Below are 9,353 nucleotides of genomic sequence, written 5' to 3' on the forward strand. Positions count from 1 at the left end.
CGAGGTTCGGCAAAGATGCCTATGTCCTCGGGAGAAGAGCGACGAGTTCCTTTCAATATTCAGAAAAGAAGTTACAGAATAGAGGATTCAACTCTCTCAACGACCTAAGATTACAAACAGGTCTATTTATAATCATAGAGTAAACCCTGCAGTACAATATGTAATTCTCAAATTACCCCTGTACCGTATAGCCCCAACCCATATAAAGAAAACAGTAACGACACAAATCCAGAAGAACACAGATTTTATTCGTTTCTGGAAATTCAAAAAGCCTTCCTTTTACTTCCACTTCCCTTTCCAATTACTCCTCCTCTGCAGCAGCCTTTAGCAAAATCCGCGAAATCCCTTGCGTCCAAAAATGGAAGGTCAGCAGAGCGAAAAATGGAAGCCTTCAGCGGAGCCGATGAGACCTTTTAACCGCGGCCACCACTTTTCCTTCGGCCTGTCATAGAAGAGCAATCTTTTCACCTGCCCGGACTCCGAACTCTCCCTCTGCGAGCCTCTGTTCGAAGCCCTCGGACAAATCCGAACAAATCATTCTCTTCGTTCTTTTCACTTCCTGTGCCGCCACAGTTTTCTTCCCTGCCCTTGAACCAGGCTCTGATACCACTTGTTGAGAAAATTAGGGCGAAGAAAAATAGTAATCGACACAAATCCAGAAGAACACAGAGATTTAACGAGGTTCGACAAATATACCTACGTTCTCGGGAGCAGAGCGGCGATTCCTTTCAATATTCATAAAATTCCTTTTACTTCCACTTCCCTTTCCAATTACTCCTCTGCAGCAGCCTTTAGCAAAATCCGCGAAATCCCTTGCGTCCAAAAATGGAAGGTCAGCAGAGCGAAAAATGGAAGCCTTCAGCGGAGCCGATGAGACCTTTTAACCGCGGCCACCACTTTTCCTTCGGCCTGTCATAGAAGAGCAATCTTTTCACCTGCCCGGACTCCGAACTCTCCCTCTGCGAGCCTCTGTTCGAAGCCCTCGGACAAATCCGAACAAATCATTCTCTTCGTTCTTTTCACTTCCTGTGCCGCCACAGTTTTCTTCCCTGCCCTTGAACCAGGCTCTGATACCACTTGTTGAGAAAATTAGGGCGAAGAAAAATAGTAATCGACACAAATCCAGAAGAACACAGAGATTTAACGAGGTTCGACAAATATACCTACGTTCTCGGGAGCAGAGCGGCGATTCCTTTCAATATTCATAAAATAGGTTACAGAATTCAGCGATCCAGCTCTCTCAAAGACCTAGGATTACAAATAGTTCTATTTATAATCCTAGAGTAAACCCTACAGTACAATATGTAATTCCCAAATTACCCCTGTACCGTATAGCGGGGCGTTGACCCAACACCCCCAACCTATATAACGTAACTTCCCAATTTGGACAAATTCTTTCGCTCCGCTCTGCTCCGCTTCGTTCCAGCGTTTGTCCCTATATGGTATATGAGTCATACCATAACAAATCTCCACCTTGGCGAATATCCAGCCCCGTAGGAGAAAAATACCTGGGAGTTACACTTGCACCACTGTGGGTTAGGCCATCATGCTTCTGTTGTGCCCTCGCTGATCTCAACCCACTGAATTCCAAGAGACATTCCAAGAGACTTCCAAGAGACTCCAAATTCTGGTATTATGAGTCATACTCAATTCCAAGAGACTCCAAATTCTGGTATTATGAGTCATACCTAACAGAGCATTATATAAGAGAAATTTCAGCCAAAGTTAGCTCAACTACTTGTTATCTGGGCAAAGTTTTCAACTCTAAAATAAATTTCAGAAAAAAAGAGATTCCCTCTTTTTTTTCTTTCTGAAATTTCCTTTCTCTCTCTCCTATTTGCCGAAATTCCTTCTCCTGTTTTAGATTTTTTTTCCCTCTGCTATCAAAGCGAATCTTTTCCCTGTTTTCAAATTTGAAAACTTTCATTGATTGTCAAAACAAAATCCTCCTTTTTATTTTCCTGCGCAGGTGAGAATTCCTTCTATAGCAGGAACCAAAGATTCTCGTAAAGGATTTTTTCCTTCCCTGTGCCAAAATCTCAAATCCGCAGAACAGTAAGGGAATAAAAACATTCTCAGATTAATTATTTTCCTATCTGGCCAGCTCCCACTTGTTGCAAAAATCGATGGCAACACCCACCGGATTTGCTGCCGTCAACGTCAAACCACTCTCCGATCACGACCCCGAAGCTCTGAGATATTGTTATTCGAAAACAATGTGAAATCGTAGAAACTCACACAACAACAATCAAACACAAAAGCTTTACGTGGTTAGACATTGAATTGATTCACCTACGTTCACGATGAGAGAGATTACACTAGCATCGGATGAGTGAAATAAAAAAACAGTTCGGAGTTATAACTCAACACTTTTCTCACTATGCCTCATCCATAAGCGCTGAGTGCTCTTTTATAAAGGAGGCTCAGAGCATATAAGACAAAGAACAAAAAAGAAACAAATCAAATATAATAACCCATTAAATGTAACCTGGTTTCTATGGTAAGTTAGAAGAAGAATTGGTCATGAAGAGGTATCAGAGCGTTTTTTTTTGCTTCTCAACTTTGCTAATCATCTTCCAAAAATTCACAATGAGAAGGAAAACATATTACGTTATAGTTCATATCACAACTTGACCTACATATAATAAATTTTGAAGTTACATTAAATGTACGATGAACATCTTTCAATTAAAAATTCAAAACATAAAGCATCTATCATATGACAACATGTGAATTCTTTTCCTTTGCACCCAAAAGTCAATTGCTTGCCATTTCCACAATACGCTGCATATAATTTAGACCATGATCCAGTCATATGATCAAAAAACATGTTCATGAATATGTTGGGAAATTTAATTTCTTAGTCACCTATTTCATTATTTAAAATAATTAAATATATATATGTTTTTCATTGTTATTATTGAGCTTTCTTTAAATGAATTATTAAAGTATCACCATGAGTGCTAAACCACCTACTCATAGTGAGTAGCCCAACATATATACCTCTATAAATATCTCCAAAAATAAACTTTTCTTGCCACACGTTCTTCAACTAATCATCCAAGATCAAAACCATCACAACAAACCACTCCATCATACTTCATTCTCACTCTCTGTCACCATAAAAATGAAGAAGAAGAAGAAGAGGAAGAAGAAGAAACAAGGACATCTTTTGCTGCAGAAGACAGCATCAACCAGTACTCATAAGTCTCCATCTCCGCCTTCCTCCTCGCTTCCTCCATCACTACAGGCATCTCAAACGGCGCGTAGACGCATGCCAACTGTTCTTCCCACATCTCTGCCAAATTAACACCCCCCTTATCCACTTCCTCCTCTTTCCCCTGCCTCACATCATGAACGCAGACCGACTCTGTATTCCAAAAACTCAAACCGAATTCATTCTCCTCACCACTTTGAGCTGTACTTGAAATACACACATCACTGATCATCGCCTCACTGTAATCCATTCTGTTGATGGGTTCTGCACCCATCTGGCTTGCTAGACCATCAGTCATCGAAGGCGTTTCAGCACCAGCTTCCCTCTGGGTTTCTATATGGCTGCGCAGTCTGTTGAGGACCTTCGCTGGGAGAATGGAAGACGCAGAACGCGGCCAAAAGTTTGTCCTAGTGTTAGCTCCACGAAGAAGGCAGGCGGCCTCATCATAAGCGCGAGCAGCTTGCTCTGCAGTATCGAAGGTGCCAAGCCAAAGGCGGATCTTTTGCGTCGTGCCTTTAATCTCTGCCACCCATCGACCGGATGGGCTTTGCCGGACTCCCATGTAACGCTTTTTCGGCTGATTCATGGTGGCTGCTGTGGCTGTTGAGGAGAAAGCTTCCATTTTTTCTTTACTGTTGTGTTTCCTCTTCGTCGTTCGCATTCTTCTGACGCCGCGCAGTTTTCTGCAAACATAGAAGGGATATTTATGAGGAAACAGAGATGATTCTAATATGGTTTACAGAGGATGAAGTTTTTTGCTTTTTTGGCTTTTCTGATTGTATTTTGGCTGTTCTTGTTTTTGATTTTGTTTGCTTGCTGTTTGATCGTCCCGTGGTCGAAGGGATCGGGCGGCAGAAGTTGTTGTCAGAAGGCGTATTGTTGTTTAAAGAAACCAAATGAGTAATTTAACAGTTTGCGAATGAGGGGTGATTAATGAAATAGACATGGGGTCAGCAAACTCTAAACTAATTGGACATGTTTAATGAAGATTGAAAAGGTAAACATAAGTCAAATGGGAAGTCCTCCAACTTTCCTGCTTCCCAGGAAAAAAGAAAATGGGCATTTGCATACATACCAACCAATTCTATGTATTTAGATATCTGATATCTAAACTTTGCACAAGAGAAAATTCACTGTTTTTGCACCCATTGTGTAATTACCGATTGAATTACTAGCCGTTAAAGGTGCCAGCCGAACCAATGGAAGTGGTGGTCCGATAACGACCTCTCTTCAAAATCAGTGCTGTGCCGCGTACAGAAATACCAATGCTTCGAGGCCATAGATCCTCTCATTCTTCCTCCTCTCAACGACTTCCCTCCATATCTCATTGTCCGAGTGATCAGGCTGATCACTATAGCTAACAACACTTGAGCTTAGACTCTGGGCATCCTTCAGGTGCGCATACTCATCCTGCAAAAGATTAATAAAGGTAATTAGCATTGAAATGAGATTATAAATAAATTTCATAAATAAAAAATAAAACTATTCAACTTATGTGGACACACTGAGTTCTATCGTCGACTCACAACTGATTCGACACTTCTTAACTCTATTTTTTATGAAGAAATCTTTTATTCCTTTTTAATGAGTGATCAACGTATAAGAACATTTGATGGCAGTTAAATCATGAATTTTTTATACCATATTTTAAAGTAAATGCCTTTGATGGATCCATATTATATAGACAATTTAACTTTCCCGGAATGCTCCATCCCAATAGCATTCCATAATTAGGAAAATTATCTATTGATTATATTAAATTTGCTTTCTTTTGAAAGTTCCCTGTTATAGCAATATCATAGGCGACACACCTATTTCCCATAATATTTAAATCTCACTTACTGAAGGCTGCAAATATAAATCAATATTTACCTTTGAGTTGTATGAACTGAGTATGATCAATTTGAGAAACATTAAGGGATGATCATACACATTTCAAATGAAAGATTGTATAGAATAACTATCACAAGCTAAGATGATTAGGGTGAGAAGATCTTACTTTGTGATGGGAAGCCATCAACACATAAGCCAACTTAACATTGTGTGACTCAGCTGCAAAGTGATGATAGATATGATCGAAACTTTTTCATGTTTTTTAATCCACGGAATGACTTGAGAAAATGAATTTTCCCAAGCTTTCATTGTGTCATCTCATATGTTCAACAATATGCATAAAAACAAATAGTTTGTGAAGACGTGGAATGAGAGTGACGCGAGAGCTTATCGTGACACGGTTTTATATCTGCTATAGTGCTGCAGTCCATTTTTCCTACTTGATTCTTTATCTTGTTTAGCCCTTTATTTTCTTGCACTTTCCTTTGTGCACCTCCTTCCTTTTCCATCACTTATTTATTTATATTCCTTACCGATTCTATCTACTACTTCTCATTGTATATAGGTGTTGTTCGCTTTGGTTAGAGTCAATTTTCGGTATTCCTGTTTTTAGATTTCTATCCAGGTTGCCATTGACAGTTTTTTTTTTCTTCTAGTTGTATTCGAAGGCGAGGAGGTGCTCCAGCTGTAACTCGTTCAAGGTGGTCATCTTCTCCACGGTTCGAGGGGTGCTCCGGTTATAACTCAATCCCACTGGGATAGTTATCCTTCCATATTCCCCTCCACCTGCTCACTATCATCTCTCCCATGTCCTAGACTTTTTATATTCGACTGTCTTCTAGCCCTCCAGGCTCCTTCCAGGCACCGTACAGGCCTTTCGTTTCCATCTCTTGTCTATGCTTCCAATCGCCTTCCACAGCGGCACTGCTTTCCGGCTCCGTTCTTGCTGTCGTCAGCCCCCAAGGCTTGTACTTGCTGTCGCTAGCCCTTTCAAGCGACATTTTGCTACCGCCAACCCCTACAATACTTGTTCTAGTTGTTTTCCTGCCCTAGAAAGCGGTCCCTACCGCTGTTCAATCCCACATCGATCCTTCTTGTGGGCTATTGAGTGTCTCACCATCTATCCTACTCTCTTCTATGTCACAATCACTTGTTGTCAGCCTCCTCCTAGCAGGCAGCCAGCCCTTCTACGCCATCCTATGCCATGCCACCTACTGTCATCCCCTCCATCACCGTTATCGCTTCCTTCCTTCCCTTTCGGGCTTGCCACCCTCCTCTAGTGAGCCATTCATGTGTTTTGTGTTGTTTTTTTCTCTTATTTTACAGCATGATCGTTGTTACTTGTTACATGTTTGTGTTGTTTTATGCTGAGAATTTGTCATTGTCACTCTTGAATTTAACAGTAAAATTTATCATTCGGTCGTGATTTGGGTTAACTCCGGTATCAGGGAGACAAGTAGAAAAGACACTTGTTCGAAATATTCTTTTATTTCATATTTTTCTTACTATTTGATTTGAGGCTTTCAATGCCACAAAACTTACATTTAGTCCTAACTGCTTTAGTCTTGTATTATAATATGCAACTATTAACACAACAAACTATCTTCTCTAATATCAACCTTAACTTTGACACCAATTTATTCATTCTATATTGATCCTCTATACTAAATTTTCTTTCAAATTATCTTCTTTAGTAATCCTATGATCTGGTTAAAAATATTCTTGAGACATATTATAGTTTGATTTAATGCTCAACATACTAAGAGTCATTGATAATTGATAATGAGTGGAGCAACCTTCTCATAGTGGCCATTGTTTGGCATTCAATAGCTCATAATTTTTCTTAGGTTCTGTATTTGGTGGCTCTTCCTTTTCCCTATACTCCACAAACTAATCTATGGTTACATTAAAGATATTTTCTTCAAATCTAGTATGATCATATTCACTTAGAGGGGTAGAGCTTGATGAAGTGTCAATCTGATCATAATTAACATGTGGTTCATACTGTCCTTGTGAAGTGTAGTATGAGTAATTATTTTAAAATCCCTTATAATGCAAGCCCAACTTGATTTCGTTTGATAATTGATTCTTGTGCTTCACGCATGGGCATCAAAGCCTACTATTTGAAAAATAAGCAGGAAGTTGTGATGTTGCTAGGATGAAATACTCAATATCATTTAAGAACTCATCAGTGAGGCATTTTATACTTGGATACAATTTATTGCATATCCATGATCTTAAATTTTAGATATCCATTGGTATTTTATAGATTTAAGGATGAACACATTTAACGCATTAGTTAAGTAAACATTTTTTATAAATGCATATATATACAAAGATTTAAATTGATATCTTAGAAGTAACATCCAATGCATTCATATCACATGAAAAATATAACCATTTTAACTTTTAAAAAGTGAAATACACATGTATAGTTGGTATGAATGGAAGAATGAAGTTCAAGTGTAAATGAGCCAAGCTTACTCATGAGTTAGCTCGTGCTTGGGTTGATAAGTGGCTCATGAACTTCCTCATTGAGTTAACAAGCCAAGCTCAAGCCAAACTCGTTTGATCTAAAGCTAATTTTGATATTTATTTTCTTAGATAAAAAGTATTTAAGATTCATTTATAGCCTTAAAAATATATTAAAAAAATATCCTTCAAACATAAAATAGAGAAAAACTCCCATCATGCAACATATCAATATGGTGGAAATTTGATTTCTTTTTTTTTAAAAAAAAAAAAAAAAAAAAAAAAAGTTGGTACCATAAAGTTTGCACATTACACATTTAAGGTTTATCTTGTCAAATATGTCCAAGACATACTTAATGTAGCATGAGTAATGCTTTATGCACTTGTAAAATTAGTAGCTTTTTTACATGTATAATTTTTTTTTATTTTACATGTTATAAGCAAAAAGAGCATTTGTGGCATAACATGACGTTTTATTATGATGTAACACAAATGTTGAAAATTACTTTATACGAGCTTTGAAAGTTCTCATTTGATTACATTGAATATTGAAATTATTCCATGTTAATTTTTTATGAGATGGAATAGTTGTTTATTTGAACTACCAATGAGAGGCCTATGACCTGGTTTGACGTAAATATCAAACTTTAAGTGTTACATATGTAAATACATAGAAATTGGTGGTATGTATGTAAAATATTCTAATTTTGTAGGGATGTTATATTCTTAAAATATATATATTGATAAGCGAACAAGAAATTTTCATCAATGTGGCACGAATCTCGAGGCATGACACGAATTTCAAGGCAACCTTTTGAACTAGAAACATTCAAACTTTAATTAAAAGTCATTCAGAGCCGATTTCAACAAACTTATAGTCAAACTGACCGACTCGATAAGACAGACCTAATGATATCAAAACTAGTCTAATCCGAGTCAAATCAAGCCCAGATAAGTGATTAAATCATTTTTGGAAGATTTTCAAACACATTTGAAAAATCAAACGAATGTCGAATTCAAAGAGTTCATACTCGGTAGAGAGGTCATAATCAAATCGAGCGTCTCGACAAGACGAATCCAACGAGGCCAAGATTGCTCGATTCTGACATCGTTAAGGCACTCAAATGTCCATCAAACGTCATCTGATTGAGAGAAGCTTTCTGGGTTGTCCGATCAAAATGATTCATATTTCTGCATTTATTGCACTCAAAACACTATATATAGAGTCTCACCCCTCACATGAAAGAGGAGGTTGGAGAGAGAACTTGAAGCTTTGAGAAGGAGCTCAACTCCAACATCATCCCTGTCATCGTCTATCGACCACTGCCGACCTATGTCGACCACCACCGACCTTCGTCGATCGTCGTCTGCCACAATTGACCACCGCCGATCCCACTGACCTCTGTCGACCACCGCCGACCGTCATCAACTGTCGTCGACCACCACGGACCTCCGTCGACCACCACCGACCGTCATCGACGTCGTCGACTACCGTTGATCACCGCCGACCACTGTCGACCATCACTGATTGAACGTCGTCAGTCGACTTCGTAACTTGGAAAACTAGTAACTATTTCCCGTTTGTGAGACAATAGTTCTCAGTAATCATCAATCTATAGTTGATTTTTGCAACTGGGTCATGCCCCGTGGTTTTTTCCCTTTACGGTTTTTCCACGTAAAAATTTCTGGTGTCATCACAAATTATTTCTCATTTTATCTAAGTGTGTGATGAATCTTTGTGCAACGCTAAGACGATAATTCATTACTCACCCGCCGTGAATTTTTCAGCACTCATTATATATATATATATATATATATATATATATATATA

At 38.5% G+C, this 9,353-nt stretch overlaps 1 protein-coding gene across 1 annotated transcript; it reads right to left on the bottom strand.

Annotated features, from left to right (window-relative positions):
- Nucleotides 1–3,039: 3,039 nt before the first annotated feature.
- Nucleotides 3,040–4,160, bottom strand: LOC110024542 (ethylene-responsive transcription factor ERF003-like). The gene has a single exon (XM_020724567.1). It carries the CDS (start codon nucleotides 3,876–3,878, stop codon nucleotides 3,117–3,119), a length of 762 nt encoding a protein of 253 aa, XP_020580226.1. The 5' UTR covers nucleotides 3,879–4,160; the 3' UTR covers nucleotides 3,040–3,116.
- Nucleotides 4,161–9,353: the final 5,193 nt, after the last annotated feature.

Source organism: Phalaenopsis equestris, unplaced genomic scaffold, assembly GCF_001263595.1.
Source record: "Phalaenopsis equestris unplaced genomic scaffold, ASM126359v1 Scaffold000258, whole genome shotgun sequence".
Lineage (NCBI taxonomy): Eukaryota > Viridiplantae > Streptophyta > Magnoliopsida > Asparagales > Orchidaceae > Phalaenopsis > Phalaenopsis equestris.